This window comes from Cygnus atratus, chromosome 10 (assembly GCF_013377495.2).
Source record: "Cygnus atratus isolate AKBS03 ecotype Queensland, Australia chromosome 10, CAtr_DNAZoo_HiC_assembly, whole genome shotgun sequence".
Classification (NCBI taxonomy): domain Eukaryota; kingdom Metazoa; phylum Chordata; class Aves; order Anseriformes; family Anatidae; genus Cygnus; species Cygnus atratus.
In genome coordinates this window covers 15668816-15696280 of record NC_066371.1, presented here as the reverse complement: position 1 = coordinate 15696280, position 27465 = coordinate 15668816, and the positions used below count along the sequence as shown (strand labels likewise).

General features: G+C 46.0%; 1 protein-coding gene across 1 annotated transcript; it reads right to left on the bottom strand.

The window, feature by feature from the left end:
- Positions 1-516: 516 nt before the first annotated feature.
- On the bottom strand, positions 517-27456 carry RHOA (ras homolog family member A). Its single transcript, XM_035571843.1, has 5 exons — positions 27276-27456; positions 8750-8907; positions 5865-5985; positions 2752-2882; positions 517-1768 (listed from the first exon to the last, which is right to left on the bottom strand). The coding sequence occupies exons 2-5, from the start codon at positions 8903-8905 to the stop codon at positions 1595-1597; spliced, it is 582 nt and encodes a 193-aa protein (XP_035427736.1). The 5' UTR covers positions 8906-8907; positions 27276-27456; the 3' UTR covers positions 517-1594.
- Between the last annotated feature and the right edge of the window lie 9 nt (positions 27457-27465).

Below are 27465 nucleotides of genomic sequence, written 5' to 3'. Positions count from 1 at the left end.
GGCACCGCTCACAGAAATGGCAGGTTACATGGCACACGCAGTGCCACGCACATCACACGCCTGCCACAGCGCAGCACTTGGGCTCTGAGTGCAGATCAGCACTCAGCATACCATCATCACCTGCCTCTACAGCAACAGTTGCCTTCGTGTCCCTTGTTCCTACGTGCCCCCCCCCCCCAGTCTATTCCGGTGCTCAAGACCAAATTCAACTCAACTGATGGAGACCTTCATCTGGTTTGAACATCTCAAGAAGCTTCCAGGCAGCATTTGGCTAGACTCCTGGGGAAGCTTTGCCACACACCAAAGGAGCCAGGCAGGGTGAGGGTTTGCACCTCTGGTCTCCGCTGTGCTTGGAACCACTGTAGGCAGCACATGGCCATCACTTACCAACAAAAAAATATTAAAGCACTTGCAACTGCTCAGTGAATCCTATCACAGCTGCATCAAAAATGGTATTTCTGGTTCAAGTTGTCAGACACTGGGCCAAAAACACAGTGAGGAATACAGACACCAGGATACAGGGAGCTTAGAAAACTGCCTTTATTCTATTAGTTGTTGGAAAAATGAAAATACAGAAAGAGTTTAGTTGGCTGCAGAACAGCAAGAAGTTCACAGGTTAGGAGTCTGATCACTACATGGTAACCAAACTTACACAAAAAGTTTCATTTTTTTAGTTTTGAAACTGGGTCCAGCAATGAACTTAAGGCAACTGAACAGTTCAGAAGCTTTGAGTGTGAGCAGGCTGTCTTTTCTCTATGGTATGTCACGGAAAAAACTCCTCCTGGGTATGCAGACCACTCAAATGGGTCAGACTCTTACAAATGAACAGGGGAAGAGGATCAGCTGCTTTCCATCTTACTTTATTTTTTCAAATACAGTTTCTTAAAAAACCCAGAACACCTTAATGCAGAGGTTACAAGTAACAGTATTAGGAAATCCAATTATACAAAAAATACTACATCTAAGCTGGGGTAAATAGATTTATTTTTGGTAACATACATTTAAACTGGCACTAATTACACAGTAACTAAAAGGTAACTAACATGAAACCACAGAACCCTCACTTGTCCTTAGCTGAATGGGACTTGGTCATTTCAGAGTGATCACATTTTTAAACTAATGTTTTAAATCACTGAGCCATGAAAATCAGATCTTCCTAAATGTGATAGCACTGAAGCTACACTTGATTCCACATACAGCCATGTAACTGTTGTACTCAATTAGAATAGGACGTTAGTTATAAAGTAGTTACAGACCAATCCTCTGTGTTGACAGCTTTTTCTCTTTCTAGAGAGAAGACAGAAGATAGAGAATTGTCTTCAGTTAGCGCCTGACATATCCTGTGAGTGCAGAAAAGGTTGGTTAGAGGAATGTTGAGGTTAACCTTGGGTGCACAGATGAATTTGATGCAGATTGTTATAAAAATCATGGTTGGCTTCTAAATACTGGTAGCAAGATGACTCGATTTTTAAATCTCTTAAGTAAATTATAGATAATGAAAAAGGCCAGTAATCATACACTAAGATTAATAAACAGCACTTCAAAATTACTCAAGTGCAGGGTGCTGCTTTGGCCATCTTCCTCTGGCCACACTTTATAAGAGAAGGCACCCAGACTTTTTCTTGCCACGCCGGGCTTGCAAAGCAGCTCTAGTGGCCATTTCAAAAACCTCCCTCACACCGTCTTTGGTCTTTGCCGAACACTCCATATACCCAAATGCACCAATGCGGTTTGCCATATCTCTTCCTTCTTCAGGTTTGACAGGCTCCTGGAACAACACAGAAGCAATTGGTGAAAAGTCCAAAGCCACACCGAACGTCCCCAGTCTATTCTTTCCCGCCCAGCTTCCCAACAAACACGAAGATATTTCTAGATTAAATACACACAATTAGTTGGTCAATTAATAGCTAGTCGCCCCTCTGAGATTAATACTTTAAAAATAATACAGGCAGATTTAAAATAATATTTGCTTATATTCTCAAGATGCTGCATATAATTCTCAGCCTGGATTACAGACTGCGTGCATACTAGCACATCACACCAGTGCTTGAGGACGTGATAGATTTTCTAATGCTTCTGAGCTTAAAGAGCACAAGTCTGCTTATTTAAAACTAAACGTTTATGCATCTTTTTGCCATAATTGTAACAAAAGCCTATGAAGAAATCCTAAAATTGATGCCTCAGTCTGTCTAAAAAGAAATATGATGCAACAGGAGCAAAAATTCCGGGGCTGAGCAGAGTACCTGTAGGCCTACACCCAACCTGGGAGCTTCAGACACTATCTGAAAATAAAACCAAGTGATATGCTCGAGTGAGCTACAGCATCTGTGATTAATTCCTTCAAAACAGGTACCAATTAAACTGTTTCCTTATACAACCTGAAAAATAAAGATTAATTGAAGCACGCGTGCATCTGATGTACTGACTCTCTGAATCAAGTCATTTCTACCTCACAAATCCAGCTCTCCAGAATGGAGCAGCTGACTGTTAGTAACCCAACAGCTCCTAAGAAGGCAGTTTGCATTGCTTGGAATGAAAAAATAATCTTTTTTTTTTTTTTTTTTTAAATCACCCATATGAAAAACAAACACTCAGTTACAGGTAATGAATACTTTCTGGTTCCTGTCACAAATATGCGTTCATTGTGCAGCCCATAGGAAGCTGGCAGCAAGCTGCTGATGCCCATTTACTGTTCTGGGTACAAATGACACACACTTCATTTCCTGTTAAGACACTCAGAAAGGAACCTGCCTGCTTCATTTTGGCCAGCTCTCGTCTTGTGTGCTCGTCATTCCTCAGGTCCTTCTTGTTTCCTACCAAGATGATAGGCACGTTGGGGCAGAAATGCTTCACCTCTGGGGTCCACTTTTCTGGGATGTTTTCTGAAAAAATGAATACAAGTGTGACTGTAACTAAAACCCAGTTCTGGGGCTAGTTTTCCTTTAAAGCTTCTATCTGCTGATTGATTTTAACTTACTAACACACAGCGATACAGTTTTCTATTCTTAATGTAGGGTGCAAATAGACTTGTTCTAGTATCACCAGAAAGTCAAGCCTATCTATGGTTCATTTTAAGGCTGAAGGATACCTAACATTTTGGTTTCTCTATCTGTCTCAGTAACTACCTTACAAGGGTGAGCATAAGGTATTTCAAAGAACATACTGTAGAATTCTGAACTAAGGAGTTATGGAATATTGTGCTTCAAGAGAAACATTTTATTTTATCTCCAGAAGCTAAAGATGGGCACAACCCCGAAGCATAATTTTTTACAGCAATTCTTCCTTTCAAAAAGCAAGATCAAACCATCGCTCCAAACTCTCCCATTCGCTGTACCAGAAACACCACTCTACAGACTAATTACAGATGCACAGAAACAAAGACTGTGCGCAAGTCATTTGTAGATTTACCATTTCTCCTTATCTGCAGCAAATGAATTTATGCTCACATACAAGCAACTTTTGTCTCCTACAACTTTCCTTCATGACTTTTATTTTAACAGACCTGCAAATGGAAGACTGGAGGGTGGTTTGCAAAGGAAAACCTTGACAAATTCTGTAATAGCAGGAAGAGTTGAGCAGTCCAAAACATTAGACTTTGCTTTCAGAAGCTCTCAGACACCTCAGATTCAGCAGTGGATATATTATACCTGCAGGTTACACAACTCCCTTTTAACTTCATGAAATGCCATTCAGCTTTTGAAGAGACTAAACTATTATGGCATCATTTTCTTGCCCGAAAGAACAACTTAGACAAGCATTTTGAAGCTAGTTTTTGCACTTCAGCCAAAACAGCAAGCAGTTGTGCACCTGGAGTGCTCACCTCTAGGTGTTTCACAGCTCAAGTGCTGCCTGGCAGTTCACTGCTCCCAGTGCACAGGCACTCTGCTACTGGTGAGCAGGGAGGACAGGAAAGGAAGAGTAGCTGAGATCAGACTTGGCTTAACGAAACCACTCACTAGAGCTCAGCAAGCCACCCTGTTTTCACGGCAGGCAGGCAGCTCTCCAGCTGCTGGGGGTAGCACATGCAATGGGAGCGAACACGGACCAAACCTTGGCCTTAACAGCCACACCAAGCACGACTACAGCTCCACTGTCAACCCAGCCTTGAGTTGTTTTAGAGAGAGACCAAGACCATGAAAGATGTCTTTAAACATGGAATCAGGTGGAAGCGATCAAGAGAGCAATCAGGACTTTCCAGATGTCAAGCTGGCATTGATTTTCCTAAAAAGGCACTCTTTCACACCTACCTGTTCAGTGGCTGCTACCTTTCAGAGGCAAGGCAACAAATCAGACTGAACAGCCATCAGGCATTATCCCAGTCAGACTGTAATGCCACTGGGACATCTTAAGGAATATTTTGTTTGCTTATGTGCTCAAGCCTTCTGTAAATTGTGGCAGGAGCGGTATTTTTCAGCCATAATACACTGAGGGTGTTCAGGACTAATCCTTCCATTAACTGCACTGTGTTTCATGCCTCCTTTCTGTCTCATTCTTGCTTCTTCCCAAGACAACTCTGGGAGGAAGGGTTTATCCATAAGATAGATCAGAAGTGTAGGAAAGATGCACCTCTAAGGACAGCTTGCAGTGATCAGGATTGCCCTGGGAGTAGAAAACTCTGAAGGATTCAACGGTTTAATACATTTGGGAGAGAATCTGTATGCCATTTATGAGCGCCGTTTGAAATAATTTGCCACCTTTCATTAATACACAAAGCAGACAGGTTTCTCAGTTTTACTGCTTTGGAACTGCCTCCTCACCCAATGTACGGGCATAATTTTGACCAGTGACAAACAAGTGAAAGTCAGTTGCTGTACAAAAGGGTCTTGCCAAAGCACATCTGGTCAGTCTTTCTCTGAAGATCAACCTTACCATTATCAGCATTCTAGCAAGATACCTCACAAACAGACACTAACGAACAAATCCCACTGGTGAGTGAATTTTTACAGAAATTCACTTATTTAAGAAAGTGCTACCACAAAGCACGTGGTTAGGAGACTACACTGGATGGAGTAATTACCATTTTAATGGGACAGAAATCAAAGTTCCAGAGGTTTTTTTTTTTTGAACCTTAGAAATAGAAGCATCTCTACTTCCTTCTCCTTACCCTCTTCAAAAACATCTTTTTAAGATCAAACACATAGATTCCCATGCATCAGTTTTATAAACCAATCAGTGAGCATTTTAGTCGTGGACTCCACACAGAAGAAGTGCCCACCTAATAAACAAACAGAGGTCTGAAATGTGTTTCTGGAGCTCAGAAATCTTATATCAAGCAGCTCTTTTCTCCATCACAAGCAGATGCCAGCCAAGGGAAAGCAGACTAGAGTGTAAATCTTAAGCCTCTGTGATCATTTCCACTAGTGAGACAGCCACTCCCTTAGGTGCCAACCCCTCTCCAGGATGGTTCTAGTCCACGTTTCTTCCCCACCAAGCCAAGAAAGAAAATCTAGTATATTTGGAACCTAATAATTTGCAGTGTTTGAAACCGATCTCTCTTTTGAATATAAATGAAAAAAAAAAAAAAGAAAAGACGGGTAAGGAATGAAAACACAAGCATTCTCATTTATGTACAAAGTTACTCCATTTTCCTGGATATAGTGTGATCTCGAGTGTTTAAGAACCTGTAATTTTCAAGGAGAAATAAAAAAAAATTTAAAAAATCAAAATGCCACTCAGTGTTGTTGAAGAATACAGGTTCCTTTAAGGCCTTAATTTCTGAAAACCATACATTGAAACCAGTATGAATTTTGAAGTTAGTGATGTTCTCAATCATTACAGCATGTGAAAATATATTTTACAGAATGATTTCCCAGGGCAATACAGCAACAGAGCAACAATTCTCACTCAATTATTGATATACTTACCTAAACTATCAGGACTATCAATTGAAAAACACATAAGTATAACATCGGTATCTGGATAAGAAAGTGGTCTAAGTCGATCATAGTCTTCTTGTCCTGCTGTATCCCACAAAGCCAACTCAACCTGCAGAAGAAAGACAAAGGCAGTTAGCCAGATCACCAGGGAAGGTTTGATTCATAAGCTAGTAATCCAAGCAAAGTGGATAAAGTATTTCAGTCAACACCACTCAAAAGGAGGGGAACATAAGACAAAATGCTTTGACAAGAGAACTATGAGAAACTTCCCATTTTGTAGCTCCAAAAATCAACTTATTGTAGCCTTTTTCCTTTTTTTTTTTTTTAATATTCATGCCTACTGTCAGTTCTCTGAAAGGATGTAAAAGCTACCAACAGAACACCAAGACAGAGGAATTAAAGGGAATCAGCTGCAAAGGGCTGAGAATCTGTTTGATAAGCATTCCAGAAACAGCAGTTTTCAATGAAAGAGGACTAAGCATATGCTATTGAGGATTATTCATGTTTTCAATTGGTTTACAGCTGGAACCTGTAGTGACTAAGAAATGTCAAGGTAATACTTATTTGTGCACAAATTCATTAAAACTCCATCACAGCAGAAATTTAAACATGTAATTTGCTTCAAAATAAAAGTGATTTCTATGTAAAGTTTCTTGTTACTAAGAACTGAAGTTGGCTAACACTCTCAATATTTATACTTGTGTTAGAACTAGAGGAGAACACCCCAACAGGATTGTTTAAAAAGTTTAGAAGATATAGCCAATATTTAAACAAGGAAATTTACTCTTGCTTGAGATTCTCTGATCTGTCTGTAACAGAGTGGGTCCCTTCTTGTTTAAGCTCTTATGTTAGAAAAACTCCAGAAAAAAGTCCACAGCAGCTCAGACAAAGGCAGACGGACAGAACTGGAACTGAAATGGGAACGTGAATGGGCAATGTAAATGTCTGGTTGTATTTTGAAGATACAAAGCCTTATTTGCATACTTGTAAGGAAATTTCTGACTGAAATATAGAAGAATTACTCCTTAGAGTAATCTCTGCATTCACATCTGTCAACGTGAATTTTGTAGCAAATGTTCATACTTTTTACAGAGACATCTGCTGTGGGTTCTCTCACACAACATTTGTATCAGCCCCTTTGTACCATCCAAAGAAACACATCCTGCAGCACCACTACGAGTCTTCACGTGGCTTCTGAATGTTTCTGGTAGTGCTCTTCTAAGAAGACAGTAGGCAAGCTACTCTCAAACAGGACAGTCCTAAGCGGTACTCTCTTACAAACTTTTGTAATCAAGTTTTCAGACAAAGTGCTTGGATAAAATATGTCATCTAGTTATGAAAAATTCAGCTGACATTTCCACAACAGAAAATGCACTGCTCAAGCAGCTCATGCAATTTTTATCTAGGTACTGGCTGCACAGAGCCAACAGGGCATGGCTCTCTGTTCAAACCATTTAGAGATGCAGAGATTCAGGCAGAAGGGAATGAGGCAATTTAACTAGGTGAAAAGAGATAGAAATGGATATCATACATATTTTAAACAACAGTCCTCAGAGTCCAACAAACTGTAGAAATTGTAATTCTGCAGGAAAACATGTTCTTATGTTAGCTTAAAAGGATTTTTTTTTTAACCTGTTCATATCATGAGAGAGAAAAGCTCTTTTCAGACTTGGATAGCATAAACTGTAATGCCACGATTAACTGGACTGTGACAGTAGGAAATCAATTTTAAAATAAAGCACAAAAATGGCTCAAAAAGTTTTTGCTCAAATCAGAATCGAAAATGAGCATATGAATCTGTCACTGCATCTGAACTAGAACTGACTGAAAGATTTTCTGACTGTGCCTGAACCTACAGCAAAAAAACATGTCAGAGTGAGACGAGGAAGCTCGGCACCACCAGCACCACGACCTGCCACATGCTCGACATGAGGACCCGGGGCATGGAGGTGAGCTGCATGGTAACAAAACAAGACTAATGCCATGCCTGCCTAAGTGGTTTTGAAAATAGTTGGGCTTTCAAGGTACAAAGTTGCTGCTTCACATGCTTCCAGAGTACCCTTGAAAGTGACAGTTTTACATATCACACACTCCCCTTGTGTGACACAAATGCAAAGGCAAGCTATTTGGCTTTCAGACAGCAACTTTCAGATGGCTGATTCTTGGATCAGGGATTTGGCACGTTTGTTTGTTTGGCAAACAGAAGGACTCAGAGGTCACATAGATTAAAAACCAATTTTCAAAATATTTAAAATGAGATGTTATAACATTTCATTTACAAAAGAACAAACTGAAAATGAAGCTCAGTGAGCTGCATGCTTGGTACACTTGGCTGCTAAGAAGTGCATTCCTTCAGACAAGCGGAACAAACGATGAAGATGTACAACTACAAAAATGAAATCCCTTTGAAGCGTGCCAGTCATCTGTTCTAAAGAGGATTCTGCATGTTGCCAGGAGCAGGTATGAAAAAAGACTTACTCCAGGGACTTGTTTTTGTCATCACGATACCAGGTCCCAATCAAAACAGGGACTCTGCTACGCAATTCCAAAGGCCCAGTGTCCTCAGCATGTAGGCACATCTTTGGAATATCCACTCCCATATACTGCAATGTTTTCCTTGGTAGAACTGTATGGTTTTTAGAGTCTCTAATTGTAAAAGGTTAGAAATACGTTGTTAAACAGACATTGGATACGTGCAGGTTCTAGACAGGTCAGTATTTTTGTCCACAGGAACATGCTAAATATTTAAAAATAAATTTACATCTTGAGTACTAAGCATGCATACTGACCACTTATTAAAGAATTGTGGCGATCTCCATGCCATTCTGAATAAATGCGAGTTCATTTTGACTATTACAAGAGAGTACACATACCTGTTTTCCATCCACTTCGATATCTGCTACATAATTTTCAAAGACGGTGGGAACATACACTTCAGGGAACTGGTCTTTGCTAAATACAATCAGCAGACAGGTCTTTCCACAGGCACCATCACCCACTATAACCAGCTTTTTTCGAATGGCTGCCATGGCTGAAAAACAAGACAACAACTTATTAATTCTTCCATTACAGCTTTTAACTGAGATGCTAATAATTAACAATCATTAAGTTTCTAATCAATAGGAGCTTTTAAATTGCATCTATCTGCCCAGTAGAGAGAAACATATCTGGAATCATGCGAGTTCAAATTTCCATCCTTTTAAGAAAAATATTCTCCAGGATGTGTCAACACACTGGTAAGCCACTAGGCTTAAAAGCAATAGAAGGGAGGGAGATCAGTATGTTTTAGCATTTCTTTGCCTATTCTGTCTTTTAAGACAGGAACCTCCACTGAAAGTAAGTGAGCGAGCAATACTGCCCGCGAACACATTCTGAAAAGTGTCTTTTAGATGATCCAGTAAGAGACGCTTCAGCTCAAGGGAAGTAACATTTTCTCATCACGCTGAGTTGTCCTAACTGTAAAGTGCCAGCAGCTTTCTGTGAGTCACTTGGACTGGGGAGCTCTCTGCTGCCACGTCAGAGCACTCGCGGAAGGACCTCGAGGTAACCAGCTTGTTCCTCAAATTACAACCACCACGCTGCAAAGCGTTTTGGAAGTACACAGCTCAGTCCTCAACCCGCTTTGCTGGGCATCGCCATTACTGGGTCACTGGAGCCTGCCACCAGCAAGGGCTGCGGTGGCTAACGGCTCGGGGGACGCAGGGGGAGACGTGCCAGCAGTGCTCCTCGCAGCTCTCGGCGGCAGTACCAGACCGCGCTGGTGTTGGTGACACAGAAGGCAGCCCGAACAGTGAGCTGGCAAAGTTTGTTAATGATACAACATCAGTCCAGGCAGTTCACTATAAAGACACTTCTAATGATGCACACAAAGAGAAGAATTGTCCCAACTTCGAGAGCACAAAACAAGGGGCTCTGAGCTGCCTATGACGTTGCATAGGCAAGATCTTGGGTCAAGTATCAAGTTCCTGGAAACATCAGGAACTGCTCTGGTAGCACTCAAAAGAACTAAATGAAATTTAGTTGGGGCTGCCCCATCCCTGGCAGTGCCCAAGGCCAGGCTGGATGGGGCTTTGGGTAGCCCGGGCTGGCAGGAGGGGTCCCTGCCTGTGGCAGAGGGCTGGAATTAGATGATCCTTAAAGGTCCCTTCCAACCCAAACTACTCTATTGCTCTGTGAAATGGCAGGAACTGCTAGGAAAGCAACAGAGTAACTTTCGTCTTCGGTCTCAAAAGCTGGAAAAAGTTCAAACAAAAGCTAGAGTCAGGGTGAGACTGAATATGATGGTATTGGATTTGCCAAACATCTACAAAGGCACAGGTGGCCCAAGCAGCACGGAGAGGGATTCACTGTTCATCCCCACTTCCCATAAATGCAGAGGGGGACACAAAGACAGTAAAAAAGGGTTCAAGCCCACTGGAAGGCAGCAGTTGAGTGACCAGGGGAACTCCAGCAAGAAGATGCTGTGGACATAAGAAATTTACGCAGACCTAAAGGAGACCAGACAGGTATGTGGGAGAAACTTCCTGTACAGGTTAAAGAATGCAGAAACCACACCTGGCTTAGAAAATCCCCACAGTAGAAAGTATTTTGAGGCTGAGAGAGTACTTCATAGCACTATATATGTACTTGCTCTTTTTTTTTTCTCTCTGGACACTCTCCAACAGTTTCACGTCCTTTTTGTACTGTGGTGCCCAGAACTGCACACAGTGCTCGAGGTGAGGCCGCACAGCGCAGAGCAGAGCGGGACAATCACTTCCCTCGACCGACTGGCGGTGCCGTGCTTGGTGCGCCCCAGGATGCGGTTGGCCCTCCTGGCTGCCAGGGCACACTGCTGGCTCATATTCAGCTTGCTGTCAACCACAACCCCCAGATCCCTCTCTGCGGGGCTGCTCTCCAGCGTCTCGTCGCCCAGTCTGTACGTATAGCCGGGGTTGCCCCGTCCCAGGTGCAGGACCCGGCACTTGCTCTTGTTAAACTTCATGTGGCTGGTGATCACCCAGATCTCTCTGCAAGGCCTTTCCACCCTCAGCTGAGTCCACAACTCCTCCAAGTTTGGTGTCGTCGGCAAATTTGCTCAAAACACCTTCTAGTCCTACGTCCAAATCGTTTATAAAAACATTGAAGAGGACTGGCCCTAAAATGGAGCCTTGGGGGATCCCACCGGCGATGGTCCACCAGCCTGATGTGGCCCCATTTACCACAACCCTTTGAGCCCGTCAGCCAATTGCTCACCCGTCGTGTGATGTTTTTGTTTAGCTGTATGCTGGACATTTTGTCCAGCAGGATCCTATGGGAAACCGTGTCAAAAGCTTTACTGAAGCTTCATGAGTGAATTCATTTAACGAAGCTTCACGACAATGGAGCAAACAGCAAAGCCATCGTAAAATTGACCACCACCCCAGAGGGAACACCCTTGTGAGTTAACTTTTGCCATGACAATCCCAGTACGAAGCTCTGAAGGTGACTTGGTGCTGCTGGCGAGGGAGAAGGGCTTGAGGAAGCACATGAGAGAAGAGCACAGCAAAAACGTTCTCTCCTTTCCACCTCTTCTCTTGCTTTAAGAAATTAAGGCAGTGAAAAGGTAAAACTAACCACCTAAAAGCAACCTTTAGTACGATGTGGCTAAGAAGCAGTGGCTATTACAGAGATCTGTATTTCTCTGCGTGCAAGCTGAGAAGGACCATTTCAGCCATCAAGCAGCAAGGGCTCAAGGACTTCTAAAGCACAGCTTCATCGGACACATAACTGCTCAAGTAATCCAAATCTCTCTCTAAAATGGGCTTCATTCACCTTGTGAATACATATGTACACACATCTACCTTAGGGGCTTGGGGTTATTTTTTTACATTTGTGGAAGGTTTAAAATGATGCACACTTCAAAAAAAAATACCTTTCAGTGGTTTTAAATGTTTTTGAATACTTTTTAGCAATGGTAATATTTGATTTTACAGAACTGGAGATCATCTGTTCTCTCTACCAAGTCACAACTGACTACTTAAAAGTCCTATCTGCTGTCGGCTGTGCAATATGCCCTTCAAAACTGTAAGGCTGAGTCCTACAAAACCTCTGAAGCTACCTGCTCCACTACATTCACTATGAGAAAACTTCCCCTAATGCCTATCCTCAGCCTTCGTAGTGTAATATAAGCCCATTACTGTTTATCCTATTTGACATGGGCATGGCCTTTATGAGGAAAGGCTGAGGGAGCTGGGTCTCTTTAGCTTGGAGGAGACTGAGGGGTGACCTTATTAATGTTTATAAATGTGTAAAGGTGAGTGTCAGGAGGATGGAGCCAGGCTCTTCTCGGTGACACCCAATGACAGGACAAGGGGCAGTGGGTGCAAGCTGGAACATAGGACGTTCCGCTTAAATGAGACAAAACTTTTTTACAGTGAGGGTGACAGAGCACTGGAACAGGCTGCCCAGGGGGTTGTGGAGTCTCCATCCCTGGAGACATTCAAAGCCTGCATGGATGCCATCCTGTGTGATGTGATTTAGGCGTTCCTGCTCCGGCAGGGGGATTGGACTAGATGATTTTTCAAGGTCCCTTCCAATCCCTCACATTCTGTGACTCTGTGTGACAGTACAACAGCCCATTCCCTTTCCCTAGTGTATTTGAGAATATGCAACTTTATTTAATCTTCTCTTCAGGCAAAATCATTTCAGTTAATTCAAGACTCCTTTGAAGCCATACTTTCTAAACTTTTGTGTGGATCCCTCCTGGACACAGTCCATTGACACACATTTACCAGAGCATGAAGGCCAAAAAACAGTACTTCACCTAGGGCTCTACCAACGTTAACTAGAGCTGAGGGATTACTTTGGTGATCTTCCAGACTATACTGTTGTTTACACATCACAATGGATGTCTGCGTCTTTCCCCCCTTCCCAAAGACAACACCGCTGATACATGCAGCTTCCAATTCTCGCTAAGTCCCAGATCTTTTCCATTAGCACTGCTACGTAGTAAGTCACCCTGCAGTCACAGCTCAGTAGTCTCATGTCATGCTTTTATTTATCCTTCTTGATTAATGGTTTATTCCATCTCCGAGTTCTAGCCCCATCTTCCATCTGAATTACAGACTTTCTCAGACGCAAGTTTCATCATCACGATCCCCAGATAAGCATCCAGACCACTGAAGAAACCGTAACAAAGCCAAAGTTGGTGGGTGGCAGAACAGGATAACCTGCTCCTCGTCAGTGATTTCTGCTTCTCCCTTCTGTACTCATGTCTGGGGTCCTGCCCCCTTCTCACTGGCATTACCTGCAATAGGCAGCTGACCTTCTTGGCCTCGTCTATGGACAGCCTTCTTTTTCTGTGGGGTATCACATCAGCTCTTAACTTCCTCTAAATACTTATGTCACTCTGGATTTTTTCTAAACGTTCCTTGTCACTTGAATCTCACTTTACATTTTGGCCTTCTGGGTTTTTTCTTCACATACATATGCCTAAGGTCTACAAGAAAACTGCAATTCAGTAAAAAAAAAAAATTCAATACAAAACCAAAGCAAACAAAAACCACTTTGAAATTTGCAGATTCTTAGGAGCATCTTTTTCATCAGAAAAGCTCATCATGAAAACTCTTCCTGCCAGAGCCTTTCCTGAGGTCTGTGGGCATTATTTGCACGCAGTGTGGAAGACCACCCTCCCACACGAGCTGCCATTCAGCTACTTCCTTCCAGCTGCTCAGGATCCACCCCAGGAGGACCCCCCCTGCTCACAGACTCTCTGTGCAGGACTGTCACCAGCGTATCTCACACTCACTGAGCAGTCTCACTCATTTAATCCACTGGATATTTGGGTAATTACGACCCCCTAATCGCCAACTTCTGGAGGGTCCTGCTACATGCTCAGAAGGAGCCTCAAGCGCCTTATTGTATTTTGGTGGCCTACGGTGTCCTCATCTTTTTTACTTTAGCTTCACCTTCCAGAGACTTACAACAGAAGAATTTCCTCAGCGTAATGTCCTGGGAACAAAAGTGTTGTGTAAAATTAAATTAAGGGATGTAAAGATCACCATTTATATCCTTGCCTCCAAAGCCCTAGGAGTTGCCTCTGGTTTGCTTAGCCCGCTCCTGGCATTCTCTCTCATGTTCCTGCACACGCTGCACAGGCTGAGGCGAGTTTGTGTACGGACCTCAACAAATTTTCAGAAGCGCTGGGTGGATAAATACGCCCCAGGACGTCACATCTGATCACCAAACAGACACCACCATCAGCCTCGGAAGGAAGTCACCAAACATCACAACCACTTGTTTCTTCCCAACATTACAGCTTTGCGGTACTTGAAGTTTCTGCTCTACTGGGGAGGTTGAACTGCTGCTGCCAGAGCAATATACTTCACTTATATTCAACACACGGACGTTCAAAGGTGGAAGGAACACTGTTCTTGAGCCTGCACCAACTTTCTTCCTGTGAGAGATTCATCATCGTGTCTGTATTACTGAAAGTCTCTACGTGTCTGACAGTTGTTCTAGGGATGCTGCATGTCCAGAAAAAAACATTTTTGCTCTCCAATGTCAGTAGATATCTGGCCGTGACAACAGTATACCGCAATTCATGAAAAATTGAGACAGCTGTTTTCTACTTCATCACTCCTTTATTTGCATTAGCATATTCACAGTAATAATTTCTTAATTTGGAGGAATAGCTTCTTTGAGTTTATTATTTTAAGTTAAAATAAATACATTACCGTTCAGTGGGTAGCTAAACGGGACTGTCAGCTCTGGCAAATACTCAGAAGAACATCCTTATAGCATAACTGAGAAAAACCTGATTGCTTACAGCGTGGCTACATCTTAGTGGTACGTGTCACAAGGACAACACTAACAGCGTTCACTGCAGCTGGGTCTTTCTGCTACATTTTGACATTCTCTAGTTTTTGTAGTCAAGTATTCCGAAGCCTGAAAACACATCAGTTTGAACCAGCAGTATGGTTTGACAGAAATCAACAGGTATTTTTCTAGCCTAAAATGTTTTAAGATGTACTCAAGTTACATGCAAGTTAATTTTTGCTGCAGTACAGCCTGTGACCAGCACGCACTTAGATTCAGAGGTAAAAAGCCGTGTCTAAAGTTCAGAAGAGGACCCTACACATAGCCCAAGCCACCAGAATCTCACTATAACTGAACACAAGTATTACACATTCATCCTTTTACACAATGCATAGAGCAGGGAGAGAGCAGTAAATCCAGAAAGCCGCAGGAACAACATTGCTGGAGATGCTCACAGAGCAATCAGCAAGAAATATTCAATCCCAAGCAGTGCAATAGAACAGCTGCAGTCATCTTCTAGGGGCATCCGTGCCATCTTCTGTAGCAAGACACCAGATCTGCAATTTTTCCACCTGGTAAATGAAGCAGTCCTCCCACCCCTGCATTTATAGGGTTCTTAAAACCAGCTGGTCCGCTAGACTCAAAGTGGAAACTCTCACAACATGACACAAGTGACTCATTTGAATGGAAGAGATGCAGTGATGACATTTCCTCAAACCTAGGCCAGTGCCTTCCACAGGTATTACAAGAGCTTCAGACGGTTTGCTCAATCCCCCTACCATCACAGGAGGTTACAACACAAGGAGCTCCTGTTTGTTGAGAGCTGCCACACTAATGCCCTTGTTGCATGAGGCTATTTCTAAGTGCAGCACCGCTCGGGGAGAGGCGCGCGGCATAAAGCCCTGCTTGTTAGGAGGATCCAGGGAGTGCTCCAGAAGGATGAGAAACGGGGAAAGTCATTTTTTTCCAGGTTTTAAATGTGCTCCCCCCAAAGCATTATTGTTTACTACAGGGGAATTTGCCTTTTTCTTCAGCACGCTAGTTATTTCTCCAAGGGCCAACATTTCCAGAGCCTCCTCTCCTGCGTACCCCAAGGCCACAAAAGGGTGTGTGAGGACTGTGCACGCTGTTGACATTCTGCGGATGGATAAGCTGGTAACAAACACGCTAGGTTTGCCTCTCTAGCTCTGGCCCTCAACCTTGCAGAAAGTAACACGGTGCAAGAAACAGCCCTTTACCACTGTGTACGTGTCCCGACTAGACAATTTCAATGATCGATCAACTGCTGCCAACTTTATATTGCCCGTTACGTGATATAGGCAGACCCACGGTGGTGTGCAGTTTTGTCAAGAAGCTGGTCTGTTACTGCTTATGTTACCAAGAGCCCAGCAGAAGCAGCTCAACAGTACCACTCACTATGTTTCTGATGCCAGGAGGGCAAACACCCTTTAAATTCTTTTATACCTAATCTTGCTGAAGTCCTAAAAAACAAAGGTGTTGGAAAGCATGGGTCTTAAAATCTCGTAACCAGCTTTTTTTGCTGCACTTAAGTTTTTTTTTTTTTTTTAAAGTGCTTTTGCAAGCACTTATCCAGTTCACTACCAAGAGAATTACAGGCCCCAACTCTTCCCACTGACTTCATTCCCCCTTCACTCGATCAGCACTGACCTGGGCCAGGAGGAGGAACAGGCCCAAGGCTGGGGGACTGGGGTCCGACCCTACACAAGCTTCCCCACCCCGAGCAGCCAAGCCCTGCCCTCTACCTATCCCAGGGGAGGACTGCCTCTGGGCCAGAGTGTGGATTTACCTTCACAGTACACTCACTTCTGCTCAAATACGAGGGGAGGGAGGAAGGAGTTTCTGCAAGGACTCCGGAGAGGAAGAGGACGTGGATGAGCAAGCTTTTCCCACAGTTTTCTTCTGGCCATTTAGCAATGTCTGGCACCGAAACTGAGAACGACCTGCGTCTCAGAGCAGCTACGAACAGGAAGGAGGTCAGGCCAAAAGCAGACAGGTCTGCCTGTAGGGCAGCTGTACACTGACAGTTAAAGAACGAGAACTGAACGTGGAGCATCTGGGTGGGGGAAACGGTATGATCAGAGAACGAGGAGGAAGAAGGGAAAAAGGCCAGGATGAGGATGGCAACCAAATTCACCCTCCTTTAGCAGAAGCCAGGATCCGCAAATCCCTGTCCTTTTAACTGCCACCAGAAGGCAAGCATCTCACCTTCCTCCTCCTTTCAAGTCCCAATGGAAAATGTCAGTGACTACATGCTTTGTAGTGTTCTTCCCCACTATGTTTTTCATCAATGAAAGCACATATAAACACGTTGTTAGAAACATTGTGGAGGTTACTACTGAAATGCTGTTCGTGCTAACTTAAATCAGGTCCTCTGGGCACACACAAGCCTGTGTGTACTCCCTGTGCTATGTTTTCACACAACCCAGACAGGACGGGCCATGTGTTTAACTGGCGATAGCCGTGAAGCAAAGGAAACAGTGACCTCAATTCACCTCTTCCAGAAGTTGCAAAATGGGTAGCAAATGGCCTTAGGACTGCATTAAGAGTATGGGGAAAAAAAAAAAGAGCGATTCAATCGCAGAGAGGACTTAGATCCAACCCCTGCTTCTGCTGCAGGCTTCCTAAGGGATCCCAAAGAACTACATACACCAAAACGTGCTGCCAGCGACCACTTATTTATTGCCTTTATTTCCAAAGGCATTCAGAATGGAACTCATCTGTCCTACACTGAAAGCAAAAACCAAAAAACTCCATGCTTAAATCGATCACACCCGTTTGACACCACATACAACCTGAAATGAAGACTTGCTGGGGTACCAGTAGCTCTTCTGTTCCGTGACACTGGAATGCAACCACTAAATCCATGAATGCAGCTGCTGCTGTAAAGTGATAGGCAACACAGCTTACTGCTGTCATTAAAGGATGCTTAATTCTGTGCAAATTTGCCCGTGGACATCGACATTCATAAAATAAGCCATGCTATTTCCTGTATGGCTAACAAGGCTTTTGGGAAACAACCCTATTCTTTAGAGCACCTAGAACAAAGTGCTTTGTTTGACAGCACTGCGAAACAGACCTATTTCTAACTACTGTGCTACACAGGAACAGTTGGTAAGAAAAGATATCTACTGGTGGTGTTCTTCTTATGGGTTTTTTTGAGGGTTACATTTCAAATTTAACACTCAAAAAAGTCCCAAAGCTGGCAAAGCACGAGGCAGGCTACTGACACTGCACGTTACAAATAACCCATGGTGGAAGAGAATTTTTCTATTATATGAATGTAGTACAATTGAAAAAGTGACACAGGTCAGCGTAGCACCCAACAGGGTGAAAATACTGGGCACAGGCCCTTGGACAGGCGGTGCAGAGCGCTCGGCTTTCTGCTAGCGGTTTATTCAGACTGGGTATTAACCATGCTCAAGCCTGGTAAGTTGAAAGTGCTTTGCAAACACAGCTGGACGCTTCTGCAGCCACCTTTACACTGGGAGCCATATAGCCGTGCTACAAGCCCAGCTAGTAAACCTCACCAGCCCTCAGCTAGCTGCAAACCACCAGCTCAAGCCTCCTCGCACCACGGCGCCAGAACTGGGAGCAGGGTCAGCTCAGCTGCAGGTGGTCTTAAATGTATTGGTTTCGTGCCAGCCCCAGGGAACCCTTAATGACCAGTGTGTTTTATACAGAGTAATGAAGAGCTATCCAGAAGTACAGAACTGGAATTTGATAGGCACGGGCGCACAACGCATTTCAGCTGAGCACAAGGCAAATTGTTTATGCTGCCTTTATGGTGGCCGTGACAGGACAGGAGGTGACTCGTCCAGCACCAAGCTGCCCGTACAAAGTTTTTGTGGAAATCCAAATCGGCAGTCACTACTAGATCAGTGTCGTGTATCACATGGACATGGTACGCCTAACCTGAGGTATCACGTGAAGTCTCAAAGCTGGATTCATCATATCAAATGACAGTCTTTGCCCTTGCTTTCCTCTTCAGGATAAATCTTGTATGACAACATGCAGCTCATCTGACTCCTAGATGAGAAAATTGCTTTTGATTCTGGTAAGTTTTCTCGATTTCTGGCCACCACAGGAAAGAGCAAAACATTTTTTGCTTTGCTCTCCTTCCCCGAGCAGCCCACCCACCTGCTGGCGCTTTACAGGAGCAAAGCTTCAGCACGATCACACACACACCTTTCACTAAGAAGCCTGAGCCACGACCTGTGTGACCCTCTGTGCTCCAGCTCTGCATCCAGCACCAGCCAGGGACCAGAGCACAGCAAAACTTACACTTCCCACACCTGGGGACTCGCAGGCCACCCTTTACTACAGGGCTTTGCACACAGAATTGAGCACATTAGCTTGGGCCTCGTCTGCCCAGCGGGGACAATAAATTAGCAGTGGATGTCTACAGAAAAGCAGCAGAGGAAAAGGAACAAGAAGCTTCCTCACACAGGCTCCCCAGACTCCAGACATTTTCAGCTCAGGAGCTTCCTGGACCAGACGCAGTTCCCGTGGGTTTGGTAACCTCCAACTGATTTCTCTTCATCGGCTTGTCCAGACTGCCTTTGAACCTGTGTAAACTTTCAGTGCTCACAACATCCTGTCAGAGGGAGTTCCCGCAGCTTAATTACACATTGTGTGTAAAGCCACTTCCTTCGAAGTCAAAGCTGTCCCTATCAGTTTCTTTCACTGTCCCCTAGCTCCTAACCAGAAGAGCCAGCAGCTTACCTAACTCACCCTTTCTGCAGGTCACGCAGCAGGCCTTCCAGAACAGAGCCTTGTAGCACAGGTTGTTTTAACCCCCCCGCGCCCCGCCATGCCTTGGCCAGCAGCAACCAACCCTGCAGCTGCCCCTTGTGCAAGGAGCGCCGGCATGGCCGAGGCGTCACGGCTGAGCGCAGGGGCTGGGGGGGCTCCTGCACAGCTGGCACACAGCTGGCAGCCCGAGACGTACCTGAGGGCTGCAGCACGCGGAGCACAGACAAGCTGCAGCGTGGTCATTCCCCAGCACGCGTTTCACTCCTTGAATCAACTCGAGGTCAGACTATCTGGATTTTAGCACAGGGGTAACAAATGCACCGCTGCGATTCTTGCTCCAGCAGTGAGTTGTTTTCTGCACTAGGGGTAAGGCTTTACTTGTGACTTCCTCATTTACCTGTCCTCTGCTGATTTCTTCATGCTGTTATTTTGCGTTTCTTCCAGGTGGCCGGCAAGAAATCCAGCCCACGAGCTCACCCGACACAGGTACACTGCATTTTAAAGCTGCCCTCCTTCTCCTAAATTTAATACGAAGCACATTGATTTTGTAGCAGTTTCTTACTGAAAGTGATGTGCAATTACTGTCAAGTGCTAACCAGAAGGCTGAGATAGACACTTAGGAACCAAACCGAAACAATTAACACTAATTGTTTCTATTACCCCCAGCCTAGGCTGAGTGACATTGCCTTAATTCTTTCCTGAACACTTTGTTACTTATTCCATCATTGTACCTGGGATTGATGTCTTAGTCTGATGGGATTACAATCATTAAGGCTGTCCTACTTCTCCTTATTATTACATACTAGCATTCTTCCAAGCTCCTTCCACTGCTGCAGCATTTAAAGAGTTTTCTGGAAAAAAACACATCTAAATAAACCACACTGTTCTCAGGCCAAAGAGCTTCAGATTTGAGGTGTATCCAAAACAGAGGCGTAGGTCACCAATTCCAGCCGGTTTCAGCGTGCAGTGATGTTCAAACTTTTTTTATTTACAGAGATTACGAAGACACCTGGCTACAGGGAATTTCCCTGTGTATTGATCAGTAACTGGTGAAGGACAGGACAAAGAAAAGCACCTCTCGCACCGCTGACCACCAGCGGATCCTGTACAGCTCAATGTTCCTAAATGACCTGAAAAAAGCAGGAAAAAGACAACATTTACTGATAATGCCAAGATGCTCAGGCAATAAAGGCAAGGGCTTACAGTGATGAATTGCAGGACCTTAAAAGACTCTGCCTGAGCAATAAAACGCTGGATGAAACTTGAACACTGCAAAACCAGTTCCTACTTCCTATAGGATTTGAGGGACTCTGAGTTGACCACTGCTATTCCGGGTACATAGGTAATTCCTTTAAAATATAAGCCCAACACTCTGAAGAGTTAAAAATAATAACAATAAATAAAAAGCCAGTATCCAGAAATAGGAAAGAGTGAACAAAGCAGCAATAACTAAGCCAACATGTGAACCCAGGAGGGCACCTTCTGCCCGTGTGCAGCTCTGATCTGCCCCACACCACGGCTGCCCAGAACTGGGAGCGCTTTGGAGCACGGCAGCACCGGCAGTTACACCACTGAACAGCTTCCACGTGAACAAAGGAGACAGAACTGGAAAAGGGACAATCTGGAAGAGGCTCACAACGAGGAAGAGAACGACTTGCAGGTGTTTCTCAAAGATAAGTGACGGTGAGGACAGCCAGAGCCCAGGTCTTCGGTCTCCAGGAAGTGCAGAAGGTAACGCCGGGTAAGCCAGCTTCAAAGCAAAGGACAGCAGACCTTCCAGCAAGACTTTGCTATTTCTAACACTTTTTAAATCTGTAACTTTTCAGATCCGTAATTTCTTAGTCATAGGTTTCTCCTCGAGCTCCAATTTCCCCCCAGCTAGGCATTTTCCGTGTCTTTGAGCTTGTTTTTTATTTTTTACTTTCGGTTTCTACATTTCTCCTGTCCCAGCAGTATGGCTGTCCTGCATTGCTTTTTAAATGCAAACAAAACAAGATGCTTTCATTTCCTTTCCAAGCCAGGATATTTATTTCTCTTTCAGCATGTGACTGGGGAAAAATATCACAAAAGGAGTTTCCCAAAACATATTTTTTAGCCCGCTTAAGCCAAAAAACGTTAAAAGCTGGAAGTGCAATACATGCAGGCAGAACTCTCCACTGGCACTGTGCATCCTGTTTTCCAAGCGCCAAACTCAGCGAGGTCCTTCTGGACCTGTTTGCTCCACTCTTGACTACCTGCAAAGCTCTCCTCCCTTTTTCTACAGGGTTATGGGATTAACACCACCACTTCAGAACCCAGGGAAGAAAGCTAACTCCATCATTTCGCCTCTGCCACGAGTCGATGACGTGACACCCTTCCTCCCACACCCGAGGCAGGAGGTAAAGCAGAGACTACTGGGGCAGAAAGCAGAACTTTTTCTTCAAGATCTGTGCCTCCATTGCTGTCCTTCCAACTCTCGTTTAATATTCTTGTTACTTTGCCCCCACGGACTTGTTCTTCGTTATACGCAGGCACGACAACTTACGAGAGCACTTCTCTTATGCAATACCAAGTCCCAAGATTACTTTGCACAAAATGAGATTAGGGCTTAATATTGAGGTAATTATAGCAGGTCCATGGATTTCCAGTCATGTGTGCGATCTGCAAAACGCTCTGCATTTGTGCCAGCTTTTTTTCTTGGTGTCCCCCCTGCCCAGATACCTCCCTTGTGTCCAGCGGGAAGCAGGATGGCCCAAAAGCAGCCCAGCAGGTCCTGCTCAGGTCAGATCGCTGCCTTCAGGCACCTGCCGCTGCCCCGCACCACGGCAGAAGCACAAACAGACAAGGAAACCAACTCCCCCTCTCCCAAACGACCACCTTTTCGCACTCACGGTTGATGCCCTCACCTGTCCTCTTCCTCCTCCTCTGCTCCTACCACAAGCTGACTGCTGAGACTGCACTGGTTCAGGCCAAACGCCCACCTCCTCCAGCACCCTGCCTGACACCCACCTGCCTCTGAGGTGACACCGAGGGAGAAGAACAAGCAAATGCATTGACACCTCCCTGGGTTTATTTTCCCAGTTTCCAGCTTGGGTATTCTTAGTCAGCTTGTTAATCTTTGTGCGCGGCAGCCCATTTGATAGCTTTTTCTTCTGTGATTTCATCTGTTTGATTTTGAAGTCACATAAATCATCGCCATTCAGGGCGCTTTGTAGTGCTGAGTTCTGTGGTCTCTGTGCAGACTGCAAGAGGCACCGTGGGTTTTGATCTAGACCAGAACGCACTCAGTCACGTCTTTCCAAGCTGAAGAGTCCAAATCTCCTTAAGCATCCCCTGTATGGAATCCATGCATTATCCCTGATCATCCTCGTCAGCCTCTTCTTTGCTTTTCCTGTTGTACGGAATCCCCAAGTCCATTTTCCTTCGCAGTAATCAGGGTATCTGTGGGCTATGACCCGAGAGCCATGATGCTATCCTGCTTTCTTCTTTACTCCTTTTCCCAGGGCTCCTCACATGCACTCACCTGATCACTGCTGAACATTCAACCTGCAGCATTTCCAAAGAATTATGATAAGCTCTGCCTCCTAAATGGCAATAATTAACTCTCCCCCCATGAAATCAAGGTTTTTTTCCCAACTTTGCATCTGTCTGGAATGAATTTAATTTGACATTTTACTACCTTTACTTGAGCATCAGAAGGGCTACAAGCAGTTCTTCCTAGTCAGCTTTCGTCTTTCCTCCCCTTACTACCCAACACCCGTCTCACCTTCAGATCTCACCAGGAGAGCACGCTGAACAAAACAGGCGTAACTCCACAGATCCCTGTTCTTCTCTTGCCCCACGCTTCCCTTCTCTGTGCTTGCCAAGTCATTCCAAAACTTTGGGAGGCTTAAGCAGCACCATTTCCTTTGCAAAAGCCACACTGATTTTATCCACTCTTAAGTTGTTAGCCCAACTCTTTACTTTTTTTTTAATTTTAAAAATAGGCCTTGAACTCTATGATATCCTGCTGAACTATTTTTAAGAACTGATACCACGTAGGCCATCTCCTATTTCTCTGACTTCAAGGTATGAAGTGAGAAGTCAAACAGCGTAATTAACAATATAGACGTTTCACCCCCAAGTTCCTTCGGAACCCCTTGGGTAAGCACCATCTGCTCTTGGCATTTTGTAACTACACTTATGATTTTTCTGAAATACTCTTTGCTGATTGATCTTCCAGTGAGTCCTTATCCCCATAAAGAGAATTTCTGGCATAGGAACCTCTTTGGACTCCTCCACAGTAAACAGGAATGCACATAAATCATGTAACTTTCTTCTGATGGCTTCATCATCAAATAGTTCTTTCACTTCATCATCATCTACTGACCCTCCGGACTCCGGCAACCTTCTTACATGCTTGGAAAATAATTTATCATTTAATTTTGGTAGCAGTTTGATGTTACTGAAAGTCTCTTATATTTTTCATTTCACTTGAATGTGACAGTTCGTGTTCTTATTTACTTTCTGGGTCAACTTCAGAACTTGAACTTTCTGAGGGCTGTATTCTTTTTTCGAACAGTTTCTTTATCCCAAACTGCATTCTCATCTGTCGACATTCCACACTGTAATTTAAAATCTTCCCAGCAACATTTTCAATTTCAAGTGCAGAAGCCTAGTTCTGCTGTGGTTTACATGGAAGCCAGTCTTTCCAACAGCTTTTGGACTGAAGTTCAAAAAATGAACCGATTCTCTTTGTCAGTACCAAGCTGTTGAGATCCTACCTCACGACAGCCTTCCCATCTCACACAGCTTCAACAGTGCAGATGGAAGATGGAGAACAAAGAGCCCTCATGTGTAAAATGTAAGAAAAATGAAACGTTAGCAAAGAATGCAAACAGAGATAACTGGTACTTGGGAGAGCTGCTGGTTCTTCCAAACCACTGACACATGCAAAGGCAACCTTCCTTAAAAGCTGAGGAGGAGGAATCTCTCTGGTTGTACAGACCCACGCGAGGACCTGCTCCACATTGTGACAGTTCCATCAGCCAGTACACTGTCAGGTAAGAGACTTATGGCCACAAAGCACTGCTAGTTTACTGAGCAAGGAGGCTGAATTCGCTGTTTCTAATTAAAAAACAACAAAAAATAATCAATCAAAAACCAACTGTTGGAGTTTGACGGAAGAAAGGCCTCGCATTTGTTGTAGGTGCACAGCCCAATTTTATTAGAGGCACCAGGTACGCTAGTGACACTATCCACTCACTCCTTCTTCACGAAGGCTGGTCAGAGGAAGAGAGCAAACCCCGCTCCGACTGGTTTAATTAGGAGATCCGCTTAGGAAGGACTGGCTACTAGTAGTGCACGTGCAAGAGTAGACAGCAAACACCTTAATCAAAAGTTGCTTTATGGATATTTCAGTTATTTCACTCTCTCAAATGCCCTTTTCAAGTGAAAATGTGGATAGGAAAAGGAGAGAAGAGCAGATGGACGGATCTACCAACTCCACTTACGCTTTTGGCATCTTTCACCCACAGCTCAGAACGAGGTGAAAACAGAGATCAAGGTCAGAAGGCACCTGGACACCTGGCAGTGGTGTACATGGCTCACACAGCAAAGCAACAGTAACTTAATCAGCGACTGGAAGCGGTTCTGGGATACTCGGGCTTCTTGAGACGATCACAGAGGTAATACACAGCTTACTGTGTTTGGCTACCTCGCGCTCTGTACTGTGCTCAGCGCTGCAGGAGGGCAGCCACGCCACCACCCGAGGATTTCCATTCCGCGTTAAGGCGTGTGCATTTGCATAGCCACATCCCTGGAACCTAAGTCAAGCTGTCATTACGTGCATTTACTTCGCACAGCAATGCTCTCTGTTACGAGTTTTTACCAATATTACCTCTGTAGCAGCACAGACTCACCGCACAGAACAACTTAAGATTAGAAGGGCATGCTGACTAGCCTTTCCTGACAAGGTAACTTCCTCGAGCTCACCGGTTTAACTTTTCCTCCACATTAGTTAAACTTGAAGGCAAGTCCTGAGAGAACAGAGTGACACACAGCAGTTTAAGTGGACACGTAATAACACACAAATCAGTCCAGGCATTAGCGTAAGGCATTAGCGTAAAACATAAGGGGTAGGGTCTGAGGGGAGACTTGGAAAGAACCTCGATAATATCACAGCAGCAGGGACTGAAATACTACAGATACTACACAGAGACCGACAAGACCAGGAAGGTACAATGGCCTGGTGAGAGCGCGGTGGTCGAGGCAGGAACTTGTAGAGCCGAGCAGACCACGCAAGCTGTGTAAAGAAGAGCCACGGGGCTTGGGGCAACGTAAATATGTTGAAAAGTAAAAAAATAAGAAGAGGATCAAGATAAGATGTAAGTAAAAAGCAGTGAAAACAAGAGTTACCACAAAAAAGTGAGGGAAGAAGCTGGTAATTCCTAACCAACCCCCCCCCCCCCCCCCCCCCCCCCAAAATCAAACTGTTTCTACTTGGAATTTGCTTATCTGAAGAACCATCTCTAGTCCCACATCCTGGTGGCAATTAAGACCATTTAGGATGTTTTTGCTGTCGATCCCTGGCTCGGAGACCCGCCTGCCTCTGGCGCTCAGGCCCCGTGGCACCCAGCCAGGGCGCGCGCCTGGAGAACCGTGAGGGCGGCGTGCGCGAGGGCTGCGCGGCTCCACGGCCGCTTCCCCTCGCACGCTGGTTACGTCTTCAGGAATCACGTCCTGAAAAAAGCGTTCCAGCATCGAACGACGCAAATCACCTGTTAAAACTTAGTCACGTTGAGCGTTTATGCCGGACGCGCTTTTGAGCGTCCTGTTGAAGTAATTACAACGAAACACGACCGATGGCAGGTTTTGCCTTTCGGAGCGCGCGGCCTCGCCTCACGGCACCGGGTGGAACAGGAACGGCAGCGCCGTGGGGCTGGGGACCCCGGCGAGACCCCGACAGGGCGGGAGGAGGGCGCCGGGGGACCAGGAGGGCAGCAGGAGGGGGGTGCTTTCACAGACGGCAATTTCAGGCAGGGATAAAGTTCAGCTTTCGCTCTTAAAAACTCCACCAGCAGAACAACAACAACAACGAAATAAAGTAAAAAAAAAAAAAAGCGCGTGCAGCAGCCGATACTTTGCGCCGCGGATCGTTTTGGAGACAACTCGGCTAATTCTTCGGGCTTCTCAGATACAAAGGGGGGCGTAACTCGGCTCCTCGGGCGGCGGCCGCGCTGAGGAGAGGCCCCCGCGGCCCGGGCGCTTCCGAGCGGCCGCCGCCCGCGCTCCGCTCCCCTCCCCCCCCCCCCCCCCCCCGGCTCCTCCCGCGCTCCGCCGCCCGCCCCGCCCTCCCCGCGCTGCCGGTGACGTCACCACAACAGGCTGCCACTCAGCCGCGCCGCCCCCACGCCCCGCCGCCCGCTCGCGTCGCGCCCCGGCCCCGCGGCTCCCCCGTTCCCCCCCACCCCCCCCCCTCCAAAAAACCGGCACCCGCCCCGCGGACAGGCCCCCCCCCCCCCCCTCCCCGAGGCGCGGCCGGGCCCGGCAGGCTGCCCCGGGAAAGCCCGGCGCCGCTCCCCCCCGCCCTGCCCTGCCCTGCCCTCCCCTCCGCTCCCCTCCCCCGCCGCCCGGACCGGCCCCGTTACCGACCCCGGAAACTTGGCGGCGCTCCGCCGGGCGGCCTCCCCCGCCTCGGCGGGCGCGGCGACGCGAAACCCGGCCGGGCCGGGTCGGCGGGGGGGAGGTGGGCCGGCTACCCCCCGCCCGCCGCCGGCCTCGCGGAGCTCCCGGCCGGGCCCCACCCGGGAGCCGCGGCCGCGCCGCCGAAGGGGAGAACCGGCCGGGAGCCCCCCTCCCCCCCTCGCGCGGCCGTGAGGCCCGTGCCGGTACCTGCGGCCTTCCCCTGGGTCCGGCTCCCGCCGCTTCCTGCTCCACAGGCCCGAGCTCGAGCGGCGGCGAACGGAAACGGGCGGGGCGGGGGCGTGCGCGCTCACCGGCCCGGCGCGACGCGGCGCGGCGCTGCGCTCCTCGCTCGGCCCCGCCCGGCCCGGCCCGGCTCGCGCGCGCCCGTGCGCGCCCC

Coding starts and splice junctions, on each gene's coding strand:
- RHOA (XM_035571843.1), bottom strand. CDS start 8,905: ATGGCAGCCATTCGAAAAAAGCTGGTTATAGTGGGTGATGGTGCCTGT. Junction 2,883..5,864: donor TGATAGTCCTGATAGTTTAG/GTAAGTATATCA, acceptor TCATTTTTTCAG/AAAACATCCCAGAAAAGTGG. Junction 1,769..2,751: donor AGCTGGCCAAAATGAAGCAG/GCAGGTTCCTTT, acceptor GTGTTGTTCCAG/GAGCCTGTCAAACCTGAAGA.